This window comes from Loxodonta africana, chromosome Y (genome assembly GCF_030014295.1).
Source record: "Loxodonta africana isolate mLoxAfr1 chromosome Y, mLoxAfr1.hap2, whole genome shotgun sequence".
NCBI lineage: Eukaryota > Metazoa > Chordata > Mammalia > Proboscidea > Elephantidae > Loxodonta > Loxodonta africana.
In genome coordinates this window covers 19,152,543-19,178,519 of record NC_087370.1, presented here as the reverse complement: position 1 = coordinate 19,178,519, position 25,977 = coordinate 19,152,543, and the positions used below count along the sequence as shown (strand labels likewise).

Here is a 25,977-nt window from a genome sequence, read left to right as displayed (position 1 = left end):
CAAATGTTCCCTATGGAACGTATCACACATATAATCATCTATAATCTGAAAACTAGCTGTGGATGGAACTATATGTGTGTCTGTATGTAATCACACACACACAGTGGTCGCCACAATGGACTGCAGCACACCAACAGTCATAAAAATGGCGCAGGACTAGGCTACGTATATATGGTCCCATCCACAGCTAGTTTTCAGATTATGTAGAGAGAGAGAGGGAGAGTTATTAGGTGTCATTGAATCCATCTGATCCATAGCGACTCCACAGAACAGAGTAGAACTGCTCCATGGGATTTCCTAGGCTATGATCTTTATGGCAGCAGATTGCCAGGTATTTCTCCTAAGGAGCTACTGGGTGGGTTCAAACCACCAACCTTTCAGTTGACAGTCAAGCTCCTCGCCATTGCACTATCAGGGCTTCTTATGTATATCATATATATAAAATATATGCAGATAATATAAAATATTCATATATACATAAAAGTTGCATGTGACATAAATGCCATTTATTTTGGAGTAAGTTTAGATTTATAGAAGAATTGCAAAGGTATTACAACAGCTCCTGCATACCCTTCACCCAGCTTCCCCTAATGTTAACATCTTACAGAACCACCCTGTATTTGTCAAAACTAAGAAATGAATCTTGGTACGTCACTAACTAGACTACACACATTATTCAGATTTCACCAGTTTTTCCAAGGATGACCTGTGTCTGCTCCAGCATCCAGTCTACAAGGCTACCTTGCACCTAGAAGATAAATGTTTAAAGAGAGCTTTTTTATTATTTTGATCTACCTTCTCAATTATTTACTCAGCTTTATTTTAACCAATAGGCAAAAAATTTTTAAAAATGAATCACCTTCAAGTAGATTTCGACTCATGGTGCCCCCAAGTGTGTCAAAGTAGAACTGTGCTCCATAGGGTTGTCAATGGCTGATTTTTCAGAAGTAGATAGGCAGGCTTTTCTTCTGAGGTGCTTCTGGGTGGGCTGGAAACTTCAACGTTTCAGTTAGTAGCTGGGCGCTTAACTGTTTGTGCCGCTTATGGGCTACTCAGTATATATAAAAGCCATTAATGCGGCTAGTCCGTTTTGGATGTGTAGCCATCAAGTGCTTTTTTCATGGTGGTTATATTTAAGGTGCAGTGATGATATGAGCTTGATCTATTGAGGGATAACCAGGCCGTAACTCACATACTGAGATTCCTCTCACAGCTCTGCCTTTGACAGCTTGTATGAATTTTGGCAAATTATTTAAAATTTCCATGTCTTGGATATGAGGTCTGTGAAGCAAGAATAATAGTGTTTGTCAGATAAGCACCTCAAGGTGATGCTGAAAAGATAAAGGGAAAGAGTTTTAGCTTTTTAAGGAAGATGCTAAAAACCCTGCAGACTCTTATGTGAATTCATATATGAATTCTTCCTAAACATCTGTGCAGATAAAACATATGTATGCATGCAATTTGTAGATCTTGTCTGTAAAATGAATTCAGTCTACAATCTACAGCTATAGAAGTTACCTTTAAGAAAGGAAAAGTCGCTTCAGTATCCCTTGCATAGCAGTGACCGTGCCATGTCTATTACTTTCTTCACCAAAACACACAGTAGACAGTATTATGCTTATTTGTTTCTTTAATAATAGTTTATTGTGTTTTCGGTGAAGATTTACACAGCAGTTTAGGATCCCATTCAACAATTTCTAAGCAAATCGTTCAGTGGCATTAGTTATGTTCTCCACAATGCGTGAACATTGTCGTTATTTCCATTCTGGTTGTTCTGTTTCTATTAATCTAGTTTCCCTGTCCCCTTAACATTCTCACCTTTGTTTTAAAGTCACTGTTGACCGTTTGGCTTCACATAGGTGATTTTTTTAGAAGAACGCAGTACTTACGGGTGATAGTCATTATTTTGTGAGCCAATCTGTTATGTAGCTACAAGGTGACTTCAGGGGTTAGTTTTTTCAAGATTTGAAGACTTTCTCAGGGCAATAGTCTCAGGGAGTCCTCCAGCCTCAACCAGTCCAGTAAGTCTGGGTTTTTTTTTTTTAAGAATTTGGGGTTCCATTCCACATTTTTCTCCCATTCTGTCACATTCCATCTGTTGTGGCCCTGAGCAGAACAGTCGGTACTGGTAGCTGGACACCATCTCTGTAGTTAAAAACCCATTGCCCTTGAGTCCATTCCAACTCACGGGGACCCTGTAGGACAGAGTTGAACTGCCCCATAGGGTTTCCGAGGAGCGGCTGGTGGATTTGAACTGCTGACCTTTTGGTTAGCAGCTGAGCTCTTAAGCACTACGCCACCAGGGCTCACGTGTGTTTTATTAGTATTATTAGCATTATGATAGACTCAGTGTAAGGAGAATGCTCGGTTCTTTGAAATCGACTGCCCGACGTTATAAACCAGGTGAGTGTTGAGATTAAAATCTTCCTGTTACCTCTCTCGGCTTTCAGGAGGAAAAGCAAACAACTGGGAAGGAGGTATTCGGGTTCCAGGCATCCTGCGGTGGCCCAGCGTGATACAGGCTGGGCAGGAGGTGGATGAACCAACGAGCAACATGGACATCTTCCCCACGGTGGCCAAGCTTGCTGGCTCACCACTGCCTGAGGACAGGTACTGAGACCCAAGGCCGTCTGTCCTGGTCGGTCTGCGCGATGGCCTGCCGCCTCCAGCTGGACCTGTCATCTGTGTCCGGTTCTGGAGCTCATGGGTGGGTTAAAAACCAGTTGGCATGGAGTTGACTCCAACTCATGGTGGTCTCTGTGTGTGTCAGGGTAGAGCTGTGCTCCCCAGGGTTCTCAGTGGCTGAATTTTTTGTGTGTGTGGGAGGGGATTTTTTTTTTTTTTAATTGTGCTCTGGGTGAAAGTTAGTTTCTCATACAAAAATTTATACATACATTGTTATGTGACCCTAGTTGCCCTCCCTATAATGTGACCACACCTTCCTCCTTTCCACCCTAGATTTCCCATGTCCATTCATCCAAAAAAAAAAAAAAAATTTTTTTTTTTTTTTTATTCATCCAGCTCCTGTCCCTTTCTGCCTTCTCATCTCACCCCCAGACAGGAGCTGCCAATCTAGTCTCGTGTATCTACTTGAGCTAAGAAGCACACTGTTCCCAAGTATCTTTTTATGTCTTGTAGTCCAGTCTAATCTTTGTCTGAAGAGTTGGCTTCAGGCATGGTTTTAGCCAAGCCTCCAATCTTTTGAGCATGTTAACTGTTTGCACCACCCAGGGACTTCTGCTAGTGGGTTAGGAAACTTAAAGAGCCCTCTGTCAATTCTTTTATCCCCATGTGTTATAAACTCCCAGGTACTAAACATTTTAAATGACCAGCGATATGGACTGAATGGCTTTCACTTGACGTTCCTCTTTCAGCGTTTTGCTGATATTATCTTTCCCACCTGTCCCGATCATTGGCTCCCTGTTGGTCAACTGGTCATCTGCCCTCCGTGACCTCCTCCATTTTAATCACACACCCTTTCCTTTTGGCCCCATATAGTAGCTCTTTGCTGCGGCAGCAAGAAAGGCAGCTGGCTCCTCAGTTGAGGGCTCTTATTTCCCAGCATGTCTTCATTTAGCAAGTTCTAAATGAAACTTCTTTCTCTTAAATTTAAATACAACTTCCTATGACATTGCCAGTGGTTTCTTCCTAAGTGGTATTACCCATCTGAAGAGTTTTGAGGGAAAGCATGCTGATTAAATTGTTTTCATTAGTTTGGTGGCATGCAGGCAGCTTCCAGCAGAACTCAGAGGAAAGGGAGGACCAAAGACAGAAGGACAGCTCAGCCAGAGCTGAGTCCACTGGAGGGTGTTCTCACCTCCATTGTTTCCAAGCCTGTTACACTCTTTGTTTGTGCCCCATTGTTTTCCAGATAGCTTTCAAATGTCTATGTTGGGTTTTCTAATTTCTTCTTTGGATATATACCTCCCCCTACGAGCCCTGGTGTCACAGTGGTTAAGAGCTACGACTGCTAACGAAAAGGTCTGCAGTTGGAATTAACCAGCTGCTCCTTGGAAACCTGACCGTGCAGTTCTACTCTGTCCTGTACGGTCACTATGAGTGGGAATCGACTCGACAGCAACGGGTTACCCCAACACTAGATGAAGTCTTGCTTACTTTGAATATGTTATCAGGAAGGACCAGTCCCTGGAAAAGGACATCGTGCTTAGCAGAGAAGTCAGTGAAAGACAGGAATACCCTCACTGAGATGGATTGACACAGTGGCTGCAACAATGGGCTCAAGCATAGCAACAATCGTGAGGATGGTGTAGGACCAGGCAACATTCCGTTCTGTTGTACATAGGGTAGCTACGAGTCAGAACTGACTTGATGGCATCTAACAACATCCCAACACACACACAAAAGTGGCAGCATTGTAGAGTGTAGCAGTCCTCAAACTTCGTGGTCTTAAGAGCCCTTGATATTCTCCAATTATTAAAGACCCCAAAGATCTTTGACTTTTGTGGGTTATATTTATTGATGCTTATCATATTTTTTTATCATATTAGAAATTAAAATGGAATTTTTTTTTTTAATGCAAAAGCCCTCAAGCACACATTCCATTGGCCGCAAAGATGATTATGCCATCAGAGGCAATACGGCCTCTGAGAAAGTCCACTGTACGCCCTTGAAAAAGTGAGAGTGAAGAAGGCAAAGAACCTCTTAGTGTTGTTATGAATATAACTTTGACTTCCTGAGCCTACTGAAGGTTGTCACAGATCCTCAGGGGTCTCAGGACCACATTTGGAGCCTAGCTGGTCAGGGGTAGGGGCAGAGATTCTAGAGTGGTGCTGCACGGGTTCCACTCCTGGCTTTGTTGCTGGGTCGGTGTTTAATGTTTCTGGGCCTTAATTCCTTGTCTGAAAAATGGCTTCAGTAATAACCCTGACCTTATAGGGTTGTTGTGAGGATGAAGAACGTCTGTGCATGAAAGTACTATATAGAGAACATGTGGACATTCGCCATTTTTGTTTCACCTGCCACACTGGAAAGTAGTAGTTAGATGTACGTAAGTCCATTTCTTTTCTCTTCCACATTTAATATGCGTTCAGGGTCATACACTCATAAGAATATGAGGGATGAAGGGAAATTTTAAGATCTTCTACTCCAGTCAAAATATTGTTTTTTCACTCCAGTGGCAGAAAACATGGCAGTATGAACGTTTAGCAGGGGTTTTCTTATAGAAAGCCAAAAATCTCACTCCCTGTTTCATCTACACATTCATTTTAGTTCTCATCCTGGGAACAAAACTTAATACAGCTTCAAGTAGCTAAACTGATGTTCAGGTAATCTCATTAATTACATCATTTCTCTCATGGGCCGTAAGACTGAGATCATCACTACTGTTCACTTTCATAATATCTTTCAAGGGGTTTTCCATTAGACTGGGGAAAGATGAGGTGAGGTAAAAAAACAGAAACAAGGAAGGAAGCCCATAAATAAAGGAAAATCTTACTGCTGGAACCTCGTAGCCATATCAGGCTGAGGCTGAGTGAAGTAAATCTCTTTTTTTTATGCATACCTGTTAAAGAAGGAAACAGCCTCCGTCTCAGGTTGTTGTTGTTTGTCGCTGAGTCCATTCCAACTCATAGTGACCCCTCGTAATAAGAGTAAAACTGCCCTATAGGGTTTCCTAGGCTGAAATCTTTAGGAGAGCTGATGGTCAGGTCTTTGATCCTGCAGAGCAGCTCGTGGGTTTGAACCTTGGACTTTTCGGTTAGCAGCTGTATGCTTAGCCATTGAGCCACCAGGGCTCCTCCTTCTCAGGTAGACCCAAGTATTTGGTGCTTGTGCTGAGTCTTCAGCAGAGCACACTGTCAGTTTTGAAGACCCCCTTCTGTTGCTTATTCCCTTTATGGGTGTTGGCGATGCTTATTGACCTAAGTCAGCCTATTGATACTGTCTCTGTGTTGAGATATATGGCGCTATTAACCCTCCGGTCGTCCCAGTGCTAGCTCAGCTATAAAATACCTTTATCATCATAGAGAGAGCACAGATTAGAAAATAGAAACCTGCTTCCAAACCCCTTGTGGGAATAAGAGTATCCTACAACATCCTGGTTGTTGTTGTTGGTTGCCATCCAGTCGGTTCTGACTCATGGCAACCCCGTGTGCTCAGGGTAGAACTGTTCCATAGGGTTTTCAACAACACTCTAGTTAAAGCATTTTAGCAACCCTGTCCTTAACATCTGCATACATCTTATGTACCTGCCCTGGGAAATTAGATGATTTGAGCAGTGGTTCTCCCATGGTGACTCTTCCCCTAGGGGACATTTGTCAATGTATGGAGACATTTTTGATTGTCCGGACTTAGGGTGCTGCTGGCATCTACAGGGTAGAGAACAGGGTTGCTGCTGAACTTCCCACAGTGCACAGGATAGCTGTCACCACAGAGAATGACTAGGGGATAGAGATCAGGGATATTGCTTGTCTTAGTCATCTAGGGGTGCTATAACAGAAATACCACAAGTGGGGGGCTTTAAGGAGTTTATTTCTTCACCATAAAGTAGGCTAAAAGTCCAAATTCAGGGCATCAGCTCCAGGGGAAGGCTGTCTCTCTCTGTTGGCCTTCTCATCAGTCTTCCCCTGGACTAGAAGCTTCTCTGCACAGGGACCCCAGGTCCAAAGGACACGCTCTACTCCTGGCACTGCTTTCTTGGTGGTATGAGGTCCCCATGTCTCTCTGCTTGCTTCCCTTTCCTTTTATCTCTTGTAAGATAAAAGGCGGTGCAGGCCACATTCCAGGGAAACTCACTTTTCATTGAATCAGGGATGTGACTTTAGTAAGGGTGTTACAGTACTACCCTAATCCTCTTTCACATAAAATTGCAATCACAAAATGGGGGACAACCACGCAACCCTGGAAATCATGGCCTAACCAAGTTGACACACATTTTGGGGGGACACGATTCAATCTACAACGCTGCTAAATACCCTATAGTGCACAGGACAGCCCCCACCACAGAGAATGACTAGTGGGTGGAGACTAGGGATGCTGCTAAACACCCTACAGTCCACAGGACAGCCCCCACCACAGAGAATTATCTGGACCAATATATCTGAGAAGCTGGACTATATAAAGAAGAACACAGCATTAGAATTGGAGGAAGACTCATTAACAGTCTGTGTTATGCAGATGATACAACCTTGCTTGCTGAAAGTGAAGAGGACTTGAAGCACTTATTGATGAAGATCAAAGACTACAGCCTCAGTATGGATTACATCCTGACATAAAGATAATAAAAATCCTTACAACTGGACCAATAAGCAACATCATGATGAACCGAGAAAATATTGACATTGTCAAGGATTTCATTTTGCTTCGATCCATAATCAACACCCATGAAAGCAGAAGTCAGGAAATCAAACGACATATTGCACTGGGCAAATCTGCTGCAAAAGACCTCTTTAAAGTGTTAAAAAAAAAAAAAACAAAAACAAAGATGTCAACTTGAGGACTAAGGTGCACCTGACCAAGCCATTGTATTTTCAATCACCTTCTGTGTGTGCAAAAGCTGGACAATGAATAAGGAAGACTGAAAAAGAATTATGCCTCAGAATAATGGTATTGTCAAAAAATATTGAATATGCCAGGGACTACCAGAAGAAGGAACAAATCTGTCTTGGAAGAAGTACAGCCAGAATGCTTCTTAGAAGTGACGATGGCAAGACTTCATCTCATATACTTTGGACATGTTATCAAGAGGGACCAGTCCCTGGAGAAGGACATCATGCCTGATAAGTAGAGGATCAATGGAAGACCCTCAACGAGGTGGATTGACACAGTGGCTGCAACAATGGGCTCAAGCATAACAACGATTGTGAGGATGGCGCAGGACCGGGCAATGTTTCATTCTGTTGTACATAAGTCACTATGGGTTGGAACCAACTCATAGTGCTGATCTTGACCAATCATGTCTAAAGTTTATTATTGCTCTTTTATGAAAGTGCTGTTTTCATGGAAACTCCTATCAAAACTTTTCAGTAAAAGCATGAAAAAAAAAGGAATATGACAGGTGTTGGCAAGGGTGTGGAGAAATTGGAATTCTCATCCATTGCTGGTGGGATTATAAAATGGCGCAGCTGCAGTGGAAACGGTTTGGTGGTTCCTCAAAAATTCAAACATAAACTGCTCTATGTGGCAGGAATGTCACTCCTAGGTATATACCCAGAAGACTTGAAAGCAGGGATTCGAACACATAGAGGGTATACCAGTGTTCACTGCAGCACTATTCACAGTAGCTAAAAGGTGGAAACAACCCAGGTGTCCATCGACAGATGAGTGGGTAAACAAAATGTGGTCTATATACACAGTGGAGTATTATTCATCCAGAAAGAGAAACAAAGTCCTGATGCCTGCCACAGCACAGATAAACCTTGAGAACATTATGCTGAGTGAAATAAGTTTCAAAAGGACAAACATTGTATGATCTCACTGATATGAAACATACAGAATAGGGAACTACATAGAGACAAGAGCTGATTGGTGGTTCCCAGGGACAGATGGAAGGGGAGGAGAGTGTCAATGCTTAGGGGGTCCTGAGCTCCTGTTAAGTTTGAAAATGAATAATGGTGATGGTTTACAACATTGTAAGTGCAATTAATGTCACTGAATCGTCCATGTAAAAAATGTTGAAATGGCAAAAAAAAAAAAAAAAACCCTAGATAAAATTCTCATTTCTGTATCAATCTATGAATTAGATCTATAGAGACCTGCTCTCTAGAAAATAACCTTAAAGCTTGTCTGCCAAGGTTGTTGGTATCCAGCCTTCCTGGTTTCTTGCTACAGCCATATAAAAACCATATTTTGCAGGGAAATAATAAACTCATTCAATGTTGAGCTCCAGCCCTTTGTCCTTCATTCTGTGTGCTTTGTTGAGCACTAGAGAATTTCTGTTTGGCAGAACCCAGCGCCTGCGCCTGTTTTTGTGGAGTCGATCCCAGCTCATGCTGACCGCAAGTGTGTCCGTAGGGTTTTCTTGGCTGTCGCCTTTATGGGATCAGATCCCTAGGCCTTTCTTCTCCAGCACTGTTGGGTGGGTTCAAACCACCAACCTTTACTAGTTGTTGAGTGCAAACCCTTTGCACTACCCAGGGACCAATCTTTCAGTAAACCCAAACCAAACCCACTGCCGTCAAGTTGATTCCAGCTCATAGTGACCCTATAGGACAGAGTAGAACTGCCCCGTGGGGTTTCCAAGGCTGTAATCTTTATGGAAGCAGACTGCCAAGTCTTTCTCCTGTGGAGCGGCTAGTGGGTTTGAACCACCGACCTATCAGTTAGCAGCTGAGTGCTTTAACCACTAGGCCACCAGGGCTCGCAGTACAGCTCTTTACTTCTCACGGAGCCTTTGTGTCCAGTGGGAGACTTTTCTGACCTGTCAAAGCTTTGTGGAAGATGAGAAGTCCAGGCTTTCTACTTCTTTAAAATGATCAGTGGGTACTAGGTGGGCCCGGGTGTGAGATTTTAAAACTTTTGATCTTCACATTGCCTTGAGAATACATCTTTAATGTGACTATGCACGTCTTCTCCAGTGGTGAGTTTTTTCTTTATGTGTACTTCTGTGGTTTGTGCGCATCCTGTAGCATGTTTTATCAAAAGGACTTTGGGTGGCTGTTGCCCCAGGCATATTCAGAAAAATGCTTCCTTTTGCGTCTCCAAATAAGCTGATTCTGGGAATAGATGGAGGGAACCCTTTTGAGAGAGCCCTGGTGGTATAAAATCCAAGGATTAACATGAAAGAAAAATCTAATAACCTTAAATGTATGAATTCATTACAATGAAAACCATTTCTGTCTGCCTCCTCTTTCCAACGTTAACACAGTGAGACTATGACCTTGACCATTCCTGATATTGGCAACAAAGAGCTGAAACATGATTAGACCTTTGGGAAGAAATATAAATGCTGGACCTCGTCAATTCAGCTGATAGGGAAGAAGGAGGAAAAAAAAAATGCAAAAAACAGAGCTGTTGCCATTGAGTAGGTTCGGACTTAAGATAACTCCATGTGACAGAGCGCAGCTGCCCCATAAGGTCTCCTAGGCTGTAATCTTTATGGGAGCAGATTGCCAGGCCTTTCTTCTGTGGCATCTCTGTGTTCAAACTGCCAGCATTTAGGTTAGTAGATGAGAGCAAACCATTTTTACCGCCCAGGGAAGGAGCACTGATAGCCTCAGGAGTCAATTTTTAGAGGTCAAACATTTTGATCTCGAGTTCCATAATTAAAAGAAAATTAAATTCGATTCAGGTTTTTTTTTTTTGTTTAGGAAAAGAAATTAATACCCTGATGTTGTACATGTGTCTGCTCCTTGTTGCTAAGGAAGACAAAGGAAGGTGATTCGGTTAGCATCCCCCGTTAATTTTTGCTGACTTATGGCAAGACGAGAGTCCCCAGGTGGTGCAGATGGTTAACGAGCTCAGCTGCTAACTGAAAGGTTGCAAGTTCAAGTCCTCCCGGAGGTGCCTCCGAAGAAAGGCCTGGTCATCCACCTTTGAAAACTCAGCCACTGAAAACCCTGCGGAGTGCAGCTCCACCCTGGCACACGCGGAGTCGCCCTGAGTCAGACTCCACTCAATAGCTTGTTTTGTATTTTCTGGCATCTAGGCTAACTTTCTGCAGAAACTCAAGTGACGTTGCAGTGAAGGCCCACGGGAGTGTTTCCGTAGAGAACAATATGCCACGATGTTTTGTGTCACTTTAGAATTGGATTGCCCCTGTGCCCCACGCCCCGCACTGTGACTTTACAAAAACATTTCCACAGGAGCGTGTCAGCGTCAAGCAGTGTGGGCCGGGTTATTGCCCCGGTTAACTGTGAATTTCACACCTGGTTTGAAACAATCCTGAGTATTTTGATAACTTAGACACCATTTAAAAGTTCACCTCCACAGGGTCACTTCCAATTTTTCATGGCAGAAATGAGTCTCCGTTTGACAGGCCGTATTTTTGCGGCACTCTTCAACAGTGGCTTTTCGTAGTGGCGTGATTTATTACCTGAGTCAGGTGGAGAATAGAGAAAAATAAGACCTAGCTCTGCATTTTAAGAAAAAGGAAGTTTGCAGAAGGCTTTGTTCCCCTCAAGGATGGGGCTTGAAAGTGAGAAAAATACATTCTGAGATTTTGCAGTCTTATTGATTGATTGATTGATTTCGTGGCGAAAATATAAACGATACGTACCACTTCCACCATTTCTGCGTGCATAACTCGGTGACGTCAATTACATTCTTCAAGTTGGGCCACTAGTCTTGCCTGGTATCTCCTTCCAAATTATTCCAGCACTATTAGCATCGATTCAGTGCCTCTTGAGCAGAAATTCCATTTTGCCCCTCCCTCCCACCGCTAATAATGTTTGCTTTGGTGGCGTAGTGGTTAAGTGCTACAGCTGCTAACCCGAAAGCCGGCGGTTCAAATCCACCAGGCGCTCCTTGGAAACTCCATGATGTAGTTCTACTCAGTCCTGTAGGGTCGCTGTGAGTCAGAATCAGCTTGATGGCAATGGGTCAATGGGTACAGATTTGCTTATTTCATCTGAAGTGAGGTTATACAGTACTTGTCGTTTTGTGACTGACTGACTTCACTTAGCATGATGTTTTCAAGGTTCGTCCGTGCTGTGTCATGTACCAGAACTTGGTTCCTCTGTACGGCCAAGTAATATTCCATTGTGTGTATGCACGTTTTTACCCATTCATCCGTGGATGGACATTTTGGTTGTTTCTGCCTTACGGCTGTGGTAAAAAGTGAACGTTGGCTTACAGGTTTCTGTTTGTGATGCTGTCTTCGCATCTTTCGTATGACCTAGGTTTGGGATTAGTGGGTCACGTGGTAATTCTATGTTCAACTTTGTGAGGAACAGCGAAACTGCTTTCCAGAGTGGCTGCGCTATTTTAGATTCCCGCAAGCAGTAGATGAATGTTCTAGACTCTCCACAGCCTTCTCAATACCTGTTGTTCCCCCACTTTTTTTTTTGATCATTGCCATTTTAATGGGATGAGGTAGTATCTCATTGTGGTTTTGATTTGCATCTCCCTAATGGCTAATGAAAACCAAAATATAGGGTCCTGTGAGTTGGGATCAACTAGACAGCCATGAGCTTGTTTTGTTTTGTTTTAATGGGTAATGAGGAGCCCTGGTGGCACAGTGGTTAAGAGCTCAGGCTGCTAACCAAAAGGTCAGCAGTTCGAATCCACCAGTCTCTCCTTGAAAACCTATGGGACAGTTTACTCTGTCCCATAGGGTCTCTATGAGTCAGAATTAACTCGACGGTGGTGGGTTTTTAATGGGTAATGAAGGTTAAGTGCTTGTCTGTTTACCCAAAAGAAAGGTCGTTGGTTCAAACCCACCAGCCATTCCAAGGGAGAAAGATGTGGCAGTCTGCTTTCATAAAGATTACAGCCTTGGAAACCCTATGGCACAGTTCTACCCTGTCCTATAAGGTTGCTGTGAGTCAGAATTGACATGATGGCAGTGGATTAATGGCAAATGACATTGAACATCTTTTCATGTTCTTATTGATCGCTTGGATATCCTCTTTGATGAATTGCCTATTCAAGTCCCTTTCCCACTTTTTGATTGGGTTGGTTGTCTTTTTGTTGCCAAGTTGTAGAAGTTTATGTGTGTGTGTGTGTATATATATATATATATATATATATATATATATACACACATTTTTTTTTTGGATATTAGACTCTTATCAGATATGTGGTTCCCAAAAATTTTCCTCCAGTCTGCAAGCTGTCTTTTCGCTTTGTTGGTAAAGTCTTCACCTTTTTTCTTTTTTTAAATTAAATGTCCCCTCATATTACCATGACCAGTTTCAGTTATCAAATGCTAATCCTAAAAAGTAGTTCTTTCTGCCATCTTATTAAGTCAAGTGTTGAGTTTCGCCGGCCTCTGACAAAAAAACATCTTCAAGAAGTTGAGGTAGACATTGTACCCAATAAATGAAGATTCCGTCTCACTTTTGGGGGTCCACTTGGGGGTGGAGGTGCTGGAGAAGGCTAGCGTTCGTCTGTTCCCTGCCTCCTTGTCTCCACATCCCTTTTGGCCATCAGGGGCATTCCATGATCCAATATTCCTACCTGCACAACACCCCTCTCTTCCCTTCCTTTCTTTCAACTCTCTTTAGAATCTCATAATCGTAAGGTCCGATGCCTCCTTGAAAGGAATTTGAAAAGAACGGCACACAGTGCCTGTCATTTCAGGATGGAAACAGTGTTTCAGAGAACACCCTCTTTGTGAATAGACCTGTCGCTGCCATCACTCCTTTTCTTCTGCCCATGGTGAACAGGAACGCCGGCTTGGGATGTGAGCCAAGTCTGTCTTTTGTTCTTATTTTTAACTGCTGATAATAGAATATTTTCAGTCCATAGGCTTCTGGGGCGTTAATGATTAATAACAAGAGCTGAGGCCGGAGAAGTGCTAAGCAACAAGGCTATAATTACATTATGGGTTTTTAGTGACAACAAAATAAACCACAAAGAGCCCGAGGGAACCAGGACCTCGAAGACGGGCTCACCCAAATTATAGAGCCATGCTAAGTTCTGCTTTCTAAACGCCTTCTAACAGGAGATGACAGGGTGTCGTGTTTTTCATCAGAGAAAGAAAACCCACACGATAAATACTGCATCTCTTTCAGAGTGGTTCTTTACTCCTTGTTTCATGGGCAGAGGCTAAATTGTATCAGCAGCCCCGTTTCTAAAGTAGCTGTTCATTGATGTTTAACTCAAAGCAACATTTTAGGCTTTTTCTTCTATTTAAACTCCAAGTAATCCTCATTGTTCATAACAAACCTTATTTATTTATCGTTTACATTTTGGGAAGTTTCCCTTCTTGGCCAAGCTGTATACCTAGCAGTCATTGCTGTCATTAGCTGCCACGGAGTCGGCTCCGACTCATGGCGACCTTATGTAGAACAGAACAAAACACTGCCTGGTCCTGTGCCATCTTCATGATCGTGGGTGTGTTGGAGTCCATTGTTGAGGTTTTGTGTCAATCCGTCTCATGGAGGGTCTCCCTCATTTTCATTGACCCTTTTCTTTACTAATCATGACGTCCTTTTCTAGCAATTGGTCTTTCCTGATGACGAGTGAAGTCTCACCATCCTGGCTTCTAAGGAGACTTCTGGTTGTACTTCTTTATGACTGGTCTGTTCATTCTTCTGGCAGCCCATGGAATAGTCAATATTCCTCGCCAGTACCATCGTTCCCACACATCAGCTTTTGGGTCTTCCTTTTCATTGTCCAGCTTTGGCATGCATATGAGATGCCCAGTGGTAGAGGGGGTAATATGTTCATGTGCAGACAGTCCATACAAATCGTAGTATCATCACCATTATTATTTACAAATTAACTCATTCGGATTTAGAAACTCACTTTCACTGAAGTCTATCCAATTACAGTTGCCCCCTGCTATAAACCAAAACATCCAAACCTGTTACCTTCAAGTTGATTCCAACTCATGGCGGCCCCATGTATATATATTATCTTTTTTACCTTACCACACAACCAACCAACTCATTGCCGTCCAGTCCATTCGACTCATGGCGACCCTACAGGACAGAGTAGAACTGCCCCAATAGGGTTTCCAAGGATCGGCTGGTGGATTCAAACCACCAACCTTTTGGTTTGCAGTTGAGCCTTTAACCACTGCACCACTACAGGTCCTCTGATTTTCAACAGAACCATACTTTTTGGCAAAGCAATGGGCAGAAAACTGGGGTTAACAGAAGCACCTGGTAGAGTGGTTGAGAGGATAAATGCCAGATCAACTTTTACTGGTGGTTTGACCTTGGATTAGTGGCTAACACTTCCTGTGCCTCAGTTTTCTCGCCTCTACAGTGGTGATGAAAATAAGACCAGCTCATGGTGCTGTCTGGAGGATCTGACAAGCTAACACATGAGCAGAGCTGGGATCGGAATGTGGAACATGGCGCCCGTAGGGTTAGTTAGTATCCTTTGTGTTGAGTAATGCAGCTCTGTTGTGCTCTCATTTGTGGGGAAGGACAGTTTGGAACTCAGGGTGTTTTAGTCCAAGGGCGATGTGGTTGTCCCCCACCTGATGGCACTATTGGTTTACCATACAGGATCATCGATGGACGGGACCTGATGCCTCTCCTCCAAGGGAGAAGCCAACGGTCAGATCACGAGTTCCTCTTCCATTACTGCAACTCCTACCTAAATGCCGTGCGCTGGCACCCAAGAAACAGTGAGTCACCCCACCCTCCCACGCTTCTAATACTTCATTCCATTCATACTGCGTGAATAGATACCAGTAACAGAGAGCATATAGCTGCAGATGCCAACGGTGCCTAAAAGTGTGACTGTGTTTGCTTTGCTGTCTTTTCATCCTCTTCTCTTCTCTTTTTCCTTCCCGTCACATGGTTGTCCAGGTAGTCCTTGGTGGTTCAGTGGTAGGATTCTCGCCTTCCTTGCAGGAGACCCTGGTTCAATGCCCGGCCAGTGCACTGCATGTGCAGCTACCACCCGTCTGTCGGTGGAGGCTTGCTTGTTGCTAGGATACTGAACAGGTTTCAGCGGAGCGTCCAGACTAAGACAGACTAGGAGGAAGGGCCTGGAAATCTGTTTCTGAAAAATCAACTAATGAAAATCCTATGGATCACAGCAGTCCCATCCGTGGGGTATAGCAAAGGGCTGGGAAGCGTTTTGTTCCCTTGTGCTTGAGGTTGCCATGAGCCAGGCTGACTTGACAACAGTGAACAACAACATAGAGGCAAAACCCAAGAATTGGAGCAGTTAGTGTTTTGCAAAAGTCTTCACACCTATCAATTAACAGATTAGCAGGGGGTAGAATAATAATGAGTTAAAAACATGGCCTTAGAATGTTGGACCTGTAAAAAAATTAAAAAAAATTTTTTTAATGCTTGGAAAAGGGTCTGGTGCAGAACAAATACTTAGTAAATGTTACCTATTTTTTATGAAAGAACATGGTAGAAGTTGTTTTTTTGTTTGTCTTTATTCTTAATTAAGGAAATATTCATTGAGCTCCTATGGAAGGATTTTATTTACATATGTCTTCAATGTGCCTGTAATTCTTCATCTTCATAGGAATGTTTTTTCTTTTTTAGATTAATTTACAGTATTTAGGTCTGCACCATGTAATAAATGAGAGCTCTGTGATTACCAGTTTTCTTTTATATGGAGCCTGGGAGAAAAGTCAAGAATAAAGTTTCTGCCATTCCTGGGTATTTAAAGAAGTCTGATAACATATTCCTAGCCTTGCGAAATTGCACTTAGCTAAAGCCAACCCCACCACCTCCTGTTAGAGAGTCCGGAAAGAACATATTGGTTCAGGGCTGGAGGAACATGTTATGTGGAGGAGTGAAGAGAAAAGGGACAGAGAGATAGAGAAAATAGGAGTAAGTGAGAAAAACAAGACCCAGTTTCTCATAGACAACTGGCCCTGGGATAAATTTTGCTTGTTAGACAAACACAAATGACATTTCCCCTTAATGCAGCCCTAGCAGTCTCCTGCCTTGTGCTGGCAACAAAAGAAAGAAATCACAGCATTTCAACGATAGGATCGTTCACCCCCTACAGGGTCTCCATCAACCATGTGGTCTGTAAATCATCTTTTGCTTACTTTTCAGATTATCTCTGAAACTCAGCAGTGATGGTTGCTGCCCTGGCTATTATGGGTGGCTCGGTGTTTATTTATTTGGTGTTTTGTGTATTCATTTTTCATCTAGTCATTTTGCTATGTGGAAGGCACTGTTTTAGACACTGGCGTCTGTCAGTGAGAAAATGGGATGGAAATCTTCCTTGCCTAAGAGTGGTTTAGATCCTAGAGCTGGGACTACAGGGGTGCCTAAGGACAATGCGACTCTCATCGGCATGGGATTTCCCATTCACACAGGGCAGTGGAGGTTCTGTGGTAGAATTCTTGCCTTCCATGTGGGAGACCTGGGTTCGATTCCTGGCCAATCACCTCATGTGAAGCTACCAGCTCTCTGTCAGTGGAGGCTTGGGTGTTGCTATGATGCTGAACAGGCTTCAGAGGAGCTTCCAGGCTAAGACAGAGTAGGAAGAAAGGCCTAGTGATCTACTTCTGAAAATCAGCCAGCGAAAACCCTACGGATCACAACAGTCTGATTTGCAACCAATCATGGGGATGGTGCAGGACCAGGCGGCATTTCATTCCTTTGTGCACGAGGTGGCCATGATTCAGGGGCCAACTCAAGGGCAGCCAACAACAACATCAGGGAAGCCAGATGGGCAAGTAGGACTAGCCGATTTAGTCTGCTTAGATCATCTCAGGTCTACTTTGGTAGGAGATTGTCACTAATCACTGGACTACGGGGGACACTTTCCGTAAGTCTTAGAGATAAGAGGGTTGACACCTACCCTCATAATACTTCACTAGAGAACAAAAGAGAGATTTAATATCAGGTTTTAGTAACAAGCAGTGGTATGCGGGAGCTGTCTTCTCATTGTTAAGGAATTTTGCCAACTGGTTGTTAAAGTGTTGGTAGCTTGAAATCAGCCATGTTGGGAGTATTTACACCATGGAAATTGGCAAACACTACACCAAAAAAAAAAAACCATTAGTATTGAGTCGATTTTTGACTCATAGTGACCTTATAGGACAAAGGAGAACGGCCACGTAGGGTTTCCAAGCCTGTAATCTTTACAGAAGCAGTCTGAGGAGTTGCTGTGTGAGTTCACTGCTGCACTGCCCGGGCTCCTATACGAGTCAGGGCTTTTTTCCTTGCTCAGAGAGCTAGTTTACCAGCAGTTCACTGGTACCAGAAAACTAGAACTGATTGGAAATGTTTTAAGATTCAATTATCATTTGTCCTGATTAGCAGAGGGTTTAAATACTAAAATCGCAGACTCATTAAGTCCTTCTGCTCAAAAAAAATAGAGCTAGAAGTCTCCTTCCCCCTTTTTAAATCACGAATCCCTTTTAACATCTCTATATAATTCCTTCTCTGTAATTTAATTGTCTCGGAAAGCTGAATGGCGTGATTTAATTATGATCTGAAACGGTTATTCCCATTGCATTTTAAAAGAACTCCTGAAAGTGTTGGTATAACATGGATACCTTTCCCTGCTTTCAAATGGGAACTTGGAGTTAAGAACTCCTGTTCAGTGGCCATCAAACTCTAGGCTTTGAGTTTTGACCTGTGAATCAGTGTTATTAAAAATTCAGCACAAGGACAGCTTGATATTAGGGATGAGATTTATCTTGGAAGGTAGGTAGATATTTGGCTTCGGGATTCTGTTACATATTTTCAAGTTTAATAAATGTATTCTTCAATAGATGGTCACATTAACGTGAGAACCGCCAAGCCAAGACGGCCATATCTATTGGATGACTTTGGGCCTGTCCTGGAATACGTTGCCATTTAGTACATAATAATGGTTTAAAGTATTTTCTGTAAGTATGTATGGAATTTTGATATCATCCAGAAAAAGAATCACCCCCCCAGCCCTTTTTTTTTTTTTTAAGCTTTATGCTTCTATGGGGAAACCAGCTCTCCAGGAAGCTACAAAGACGTGGTCAGAGGAGTGTAGAATTGATGCCGTATCCTCGGCCTGAAAACAACACACACACCTTGATGCCGCACCAGCCGGGCCTCATCGATGTGGCTGCATTTGCAATTCAAGTTTATCGGAAAATTTTTTTTCCCGTGTTAAAAAAAAAAAAAAGGTGTCATTTTTAATGACAACAAAAAGCAGTACCATAAAAGAATTTTTTCTAGAGAAATGTGTTCATGCTCAGCTTGCTGTAAGATACCTTCTTTCTGAAATTATGGTTGTTGGGTGCAGTTGAGTCAATTTTCCACTCACAGTGACCCTGTGTGACAGAGTAGAACTGTCCGATAGGGTTTGCGAGGCTGTCATCTTTCAGGGAGCAGATTGCCAGGTCTTTCTTCCATGGAACTGTTAACGTGGGTTTGAACTGACAACCTTTCAGTTAGCAACCGAGCACTTAACCTTAGCACCACAGGGCTCCTTTCTTTCCCAAATAGGAACTAAGGTAATGGTTTAAAGTAAAAGTTTGCTGGAAAAGTTTTTCCCCTCTAATAAAGGCATCATGTCTTAATTATGGCAAAGAGTAATAGGATAAAAGAGTTCATTCTAGAGAAATTTGTTCATACACAACTTCCTAAAAGGTGTATTTTTACAAAATGGGGATAAATGAGAGTTTAAAGTCAAAACAGCATTGCCGCAGTCAGGAAAAATGCTAGCCTTGTTCACCATTAAAATTTTCATTCTGCTAAAAAAAAAAAAAAAATTTCTCCCCTAAAATACACCTGATAAAAGAGTGGACTTTAATTACAGCTGCTTCTGCCTTGCGAGTTCACCAGCTTAAGAACTGCTGGGCTTGGCTGTTGTCTCTGAATAAGTTCAGGAGCCCACGTGTGGTACAAACCGTTAATGCCATAGGCTGCTTACTGAAAGGGTAGAGGATATGGGTCCACCCAGAGGCACCTCAGAAGAGTCCTGGCAATCTGCCTCCAAAAGTCCACAGCTTTGAAAACCCTGTGGAGCACAGTTCTCCTCTGCACACGTGGGGTCGCCATGAGTCAGAACTGATTCGGAAACAAGTAGTTCGGTTTTTTAGAAGGAGAAGAGTTGAAGAGGGCGGAGCCCTGGGATTTGGTGGCCGGCTGGGGAGAGGGGGACGTATTGAATGATTTTTGAGGTATGTTGAGGCTCAAGGATGGCACCGAGGAGAGTCCTGAGGTGGGTTTACACCCACAGCTTTAACAGGTAATGTGAGCATTCCTGTAAATTCTCAGAGGGGACAACAAGCGAGGGTCCCTCGGGCAAAGGGACCTCAGGGTAGAAAACCACAACAGTGCTTGAAATCCTTCTTGAAGAATTCCAACACGGTGGTACGGCCAGAAATACTGCCAAGACTGAAGGCCCTCTGAGGCTGATATGATATATATACCTAAGTTCTCCAAGCATCCAAAATAAATCTTGCCAAGACTAGCAGTTGAACAATGTCCATCAAGGCAGGTCTAAAATCCAAGTGGTAAATTAAGAGCCAAAGTGTTGAAACTATTTACATTGAGTTTTGTATATTTTCGAAGAATTCTTAGCAGGAAAAAAAATGTCTTAGGGCATGTATTACGTGGGCAACCGAATTAAAAGAAGACGTAAACCATTGTGTTTCTCACTTAGGTTAGTTGTCTATATTCACGGCTGATTCATACGAAGCAGGCAATGTTCTGAGAATTTTATGCATAAGATCATATTTTTGATCCTCACAGCAGCTCCATGAGGCAGGTACTATTCGTATCCTCATTTTAAACAAAAACCCATTGCTGTCAAGCCAATTCCGACTCAGAACCACCCTATAGGACAGAGTAGAGCTGCCCCATGCAGTTTTCAAGGTTGTGCAGTGGTTAAGAGCTCAGCTGCTAACCAAAACGTCAGCAGTTCGAATCCACCAGGCGTTCCTTGGAAACCCTATGGGGCAGTTCTACTCTGTCCTGTAGGGTCGCTGTGAGTCGGAATTGACTTGACAGCAATGGGTTTCATCTGGTTTTGGTAATCTTTATGGGAGCAGATCACCAGCTCTTTCTTTCACTGAGTGCTAATGGATTTCAGCCGCTGACCTTTCGGTTAGCATCTGACTGCTTAACTACTACTCCACCAGGGCTTCTATCCTCATTTAAGAGAGAAGAAATTTTTGTCAGAGAGAGGTTAAAGGCATTGTCCAGACTCACATAGCTAGGAAGTTGTAGACCTGAGATCTGAAACCAAACTGTTGGTGCCCCAAACCAAAAACCAAAAACCGGGAGGTTGGATTAACTGGAGGTGAAAAATGGGTTGACATCTGTTAGGCAGAACTAAACATATTTTAACTGTCTTGGTTATCTAGTGCTGCTATAACAGAAATACCACAAGTGGATGGCTTTAACAAAGAGAAATTTATTCTCTCACAGTCTAGTAGGCTACAAGTCTAAATTCAGGGCTCCAGCTCCAGGGGAAGGGTTTCTCTCTCAGGTCTGGAGAAAGGTCCTTGTCATCAATCTTCCCCTGGACTAGGAGCTTCTCCGTGTAGGAACCCTGGGTCCAAAGGACGTGCTCTGTTCCTGGTGTGCTTTCTTGGTGAGATGAGGTCCCCAATTGTCTGCTTGCTTCCCTTTCCCTTTATCTCTTGTGAGATAAAAGGTGGTTCAGGGAGGGGGGCCAAGATGGCGGACTAGGTGGACGCTCCCGCGGATCCTTCTTGCAACAAAGACTCGGAAAAACAAGGGAATCGATCACATACATAACAATCTATGAACTCTGAACAATAAGCACAGACTTAGAGACGGAGGACGAACAAATACGGGCAGACAGCGACTGTTTTCAGAACTAGGAGCCAGCGCACCAGGCAGGTGACCTTCGGAGCTCGATCTGGGGCAGAGCCCAGGGGGGCAGACGGCACAGAAAGGGGGCCCACCCCTTCCCCCCCGAACCCATCCCGGGAGGAAGCCTAGTAGGTTGGCGCGGGCGGCGTAGGGGCGCAGCCGGAGGGAGAAACACCCGGGAGGCAGTGACTGATCTGAGAGGGGGGAGAACAGCCTCCCAGCTGGGGTGCCGGCCCGCCGGGAGTTAGGCGAGAAGCCGACGGGGCGCGCGCGGGGGGGGGGGGTCAGCTGTGTTTCCCTGGAGTGACCCCAGGGCGGGGCCCACGCGTTCGTGCGGGAGGACGCGCACCCAGTCCGCGCGTGTGGCACGGCACACCAGAGGGAGAAATCCCCGGAGGTGTCTGGTCTCAAAACAGGGAAAGCAGCATCCCAGACGGGGAGCCATTCCGCTGCGATCTGGGCGGGCGCGCGCGCACGCGCGCGCGGGCGGGGCATGAGCGCGGGGTCCATTTTTATTACCCTGAATTGACCCAGGGGGCGGGACCACCTGGTCGTGCGAGTGACGCCCTCCCAGTTTGCGCGAGAGGTGTGGCACACCGGAAGGAGAAGTCCCCGGGAGGAACTGATTGGTCCCAAAGCGCAGAAAGTAGCGTCCCAGACAGGGTGCCGTCTTGCCGGGGCTTGGGCGCGCGCACGAGCGGGGCGTGAGCGCGGAGTCCATTTTTATTGCCCTGAATTGACCCAGGGGGCGGGCCCACCTGGCCGTGCGGAGGAACTGATTGGTCCCGAAGCGCAGAAAGTAGCGTCCCAGACGGGGTGCCGCCCTGCTGGGGCTTGGGGCGCGCGCACGAGCGGGGCGTGAGCGCGGAGTCCATTTTTATTGCCCTGAATTGACCCAGGAGGCAGGCCCACCTGGCCGTGCGGAGGAACTGATTGGTCCCGAAGCGCAGAAAGTAGCGTCCCAGACGGGGTGCCGCCCTGCTGGGGCTTGGGCGCGCACACGAGCGGAGCGTGAGCACGGAGTCCATTTTTATTGCCCTGAATTGACCCAGGGGGCGGGCCCACCTGGCCGTGCAGGTGATGCCAACCCAGTTCGCGCGAGAGGTGTGGAGCTCCGGAAGGAGAAGTCCCGGGGAGGAAGTGACTGGTTCCCGAACAGGGAAAGCAGCGTCTCAACCCGGAAGTCATCCCGCTGGGATTTGGGCACGCGCACAGGCGGGGCGTGACCGCGGGATCTAATTATAATCGCCTGAATAGACCCCTGGGGGCGGGCCCACCCGTTCCTGCGGGAAACGCCCACCCAGTGCCCACGAGCGGTGCCGCGCACTGGAGGAAGTCCCCAGGAGGAAGGGACTGGTTTCCGAGCAAGGAAAGCAGTGTCCTAGCCAGGGACCCGTCCAGCCCGGATTTTGGCGAACGGGGGCGGAGCATGAACGTGGTGTTCAGCTCTATATTCTGTGGTGCTACACTCCTAGCTCTCAGATCCCTCCCCCACCCTCCCCAGGCGACCCCATTAACATCCGAATACCCGGAGCCAGAGAGAGAATTCAGATAGGGATCTGACTGCATTTTTTTTTAGCTGACTACTTGGAAAATCTAGTTTCCCAGTGATGGCTCGGAGACAGCAGTCCATATCAAACCACATAAAGAAACAGACCATGACAGCTTCTCCAACCCCCCAAACAAAAGAATCAAAATCTTTCCCAAATGAAGATACAATCCTGGAATTATCAGATACAGAATATAAAAAACTAATTTACAGAATGCTTAAAGATATCACAAATGAAATTAGGATAAATGCAGAAAAAGCCAAGGAACACACTGATAAAACTGTTGAAGAACTCAAAAAGATTATTCAAGAACATAGTGGAAAAATTAACAAGTTGCAAGAATCCATAGAGACAGCATGTAGAAATCCAAAAGATTAACAATAAAATTACAGAATTTGACAACGCAATAGAAAGTCAGAGGAGCAGACACGAGCAATTAGAATGTAGACTGGGACTTCTGGAGGACCAGGGAAACAACACCAACATAGCTGGAAAAAAATCAGGTAAAAGAATTAAAAAAAATGAAGAAACCCTAAGAATCATGTGGGACTCTATCAAGAAGGATAACTTACGAGTAATTGGAGTCCCAGAACAGGGAGGGGGGACAGAAAACACAGAGAAAATAGTTGAAGAACTCCTGACACAAAACTTCCCTGACATCATGAAAGAAGAAAGGATATCTATCCAAGATGCTCATCGAACCCCATTTAAGATTGATCCAAAAAGAAAAACACCAAGACATATCATCATCAAACTTGCCAAAACCAAAGACAAACAGAAAATTTTAAAAGCAGCCAGGGAGAAAAGAAAGGTTTCCTTCAAGGGAGAATCAATAAGAATAAGTTCAGACTACTCAGCAGAAACCATGCAGGCAAGAAGGGAATGGGACGACATATACAGAGCACTAAACGAGAAAAACTGCCAGCCAAGGATCATATATCCAGCAAAACTCTCTCTGAAATACGAAGGAGAAATTAAGATATTTACAGATAAACACAAGTTTAGAGAATTTGCAAAAACTAAACCAAGACTGCAAGAAATGCTAAAGGAGATTGTTTGGCCTGATGACCAATAATATCAGGTACCAGCACAATACAAGGTCACAAAACAGAACGTCCTGATATCAACGCAACTCAAACAGGGAAAGCACAAAAACAAACAAATTAAGACTAATTCTAAAAAATAAATAAATAAACAAAATAATACACACAACAGGAAATCATGGAAATCAATAGATAAACGATCAAAATAATCAAAAAGAGGGACTAAATAAAGGAGGCATTGAACTGCCAGATGGAGAGTGATACAAGGCGAAATAGAAGGATACAAGTTAGGTTGTTACTTAGAAAAATAGGGGTAAATAAAAAGGTAACCACAAAAAGGAATATCAATTCCATAACTCAAGAAAAAAGCCAAGAAAAACGTAACGACTCAATAAACACAAAGTTAAACATTATGAAAATGAGGATCTCACAAGCTACTAAGAAAAACGTCTCAGCACAAAAAAGCATGTGGAAAAATGAAATGGCCAACAACACACATGAAAAGGCATCAAAATGACAGCACTAAAAACTTACTTATCTATAATTACGCTGAATGTAAATGGACTAAATGCACCAATAAAGAGACAGAGAGTCACGGACTGGATAAAAAAACACGATCCATCTATATGCTGCCTACAAGAGACACACCTTAGACTTAGAGACACAAACAAACTAAAACTCAAAGGATGGAAAAAAATATATCAAGCAAACAATAAGCAAAAAAGAAGAGGAGTAGCAATATTAATTTCTGACAAAATAGACTTTAGACTTAAATCCGCCACAAAGGATAAAGAAGGACACTATATAATGATAAAAGGGACAATTGATCAGGAAGACATAACCATATTAAATATTTACGCACCTAATGACAGGGCTGCAAGATACATAAATCAAATTTTAACAGAATTGAAAAGTGAGATAGACACCTCCACATATATAGTAGGAGACTTCAATACACCACTTTCGGAGAAGGACAGGACATCCAGTAAGAAGCTCAATAGAGACACGGAAGACCTACTTACAACAATCAACCAACTTGACCTCATTGACTTATACAGAACTCTCCACCCAACTGCTGCAAAATATACTTTTTTTTCTAGCGCACATGGAACATTCTCTAGAATAGACCACATATTAGGGCATAAAACAAATCTTTGCAGAATCCAAAACATCGAAATATTACAAAGCATCTTCTCAGACCACAAGGCAATAAAACTAGAAATCAATAACAGAAAAACTAGGGAAAAGAAATCAAATACTTGGAAAATGAACAATACCCTCCTGAAAAAAGACTGGGTTATAGAAGACATCAAGGAGGGAATAAGGAAATTCTTAGAAAGCAACGAGAATGAAAATACTTCCTATCAAAACCTCTGGGACACAGCAAAAGCAGTGCTCAGAGGCCAATTTATATCGATAAATGCACACATACAAAAAGAAGAAAGAGCCAAAATCAGAGAACTGTCCCTACAACTTGAGCAAATAGAAAGTGAGCAACAAAAGAATCCATCAGGCACCCGAAGAAAACAAATAATAAAAATTAGAGCTGAACTAAATGAATTAGAGAACAGAAAAACAATTGAAAGAATTAACAAAGCCAAAAGCTGGTTCTTTGAAAAAATTAACAAAATTGATAAACCATTGGCTAGACTGACTAAAGAAAAACAGGAAAGGAAACAAATAACCCGAATAAGAAACGAGAAGGACCACATCACAACAGAACCAAATGAAATCAAAAGAATCATAGCAGATTACTACATAAAATTGTACTCTAACAAATTTGAAAACCTAGAAGAAATGGATAAATTCTTGGAACAACACTACTTACCTAAACTAACACATTCAGAAGTAGAACAACTAAATAGACCCATAACAAAAAAAGAGATTGAAACGGTAATCAAAAAACTCCCAACAAAAAAAAGTCCTGGCCCAGATGGCTTCACTGCAGAGTTCTACCAAACCTTCAGAGAAGACTTAACACCATTACTATTGAAGGTATTTCAAAGTATAGAAAAAGACGGAATACTACCCAACTCATTCTATGAAGCTACCATCTCC

General features: G+C 43.5%; 1 protein-coding gene across 4 annotated transcripts in view; it reads left to right on the top strand.

The window, feature by feature from the left end:
- LOC135228988 (steryl-sulfatase-like) overlaps nt 1-25,977 on the top strand; it is a 196,341-nt gene that overhangs the window by 154,382 nt on the left and 15,982 nt on the right. For all 4 annotated transcript variants that reach the window (XM_064278727.1, XM_064278729.1, XM_064278728.1 and 1 more), the window contains exons 9-10: nt 2,451-2,610; nt 15,078-15,199. In XM_064278727.1, coding sequence (XP_064134797.1) covers nt 2,451-2,610; nt 15,078-15,199 — 282 coding nt within the window. The remainder of the gene's footprint in view (nt 1-2,450; nt 2,611-15,077; nt 15,200-25,977) is intronic.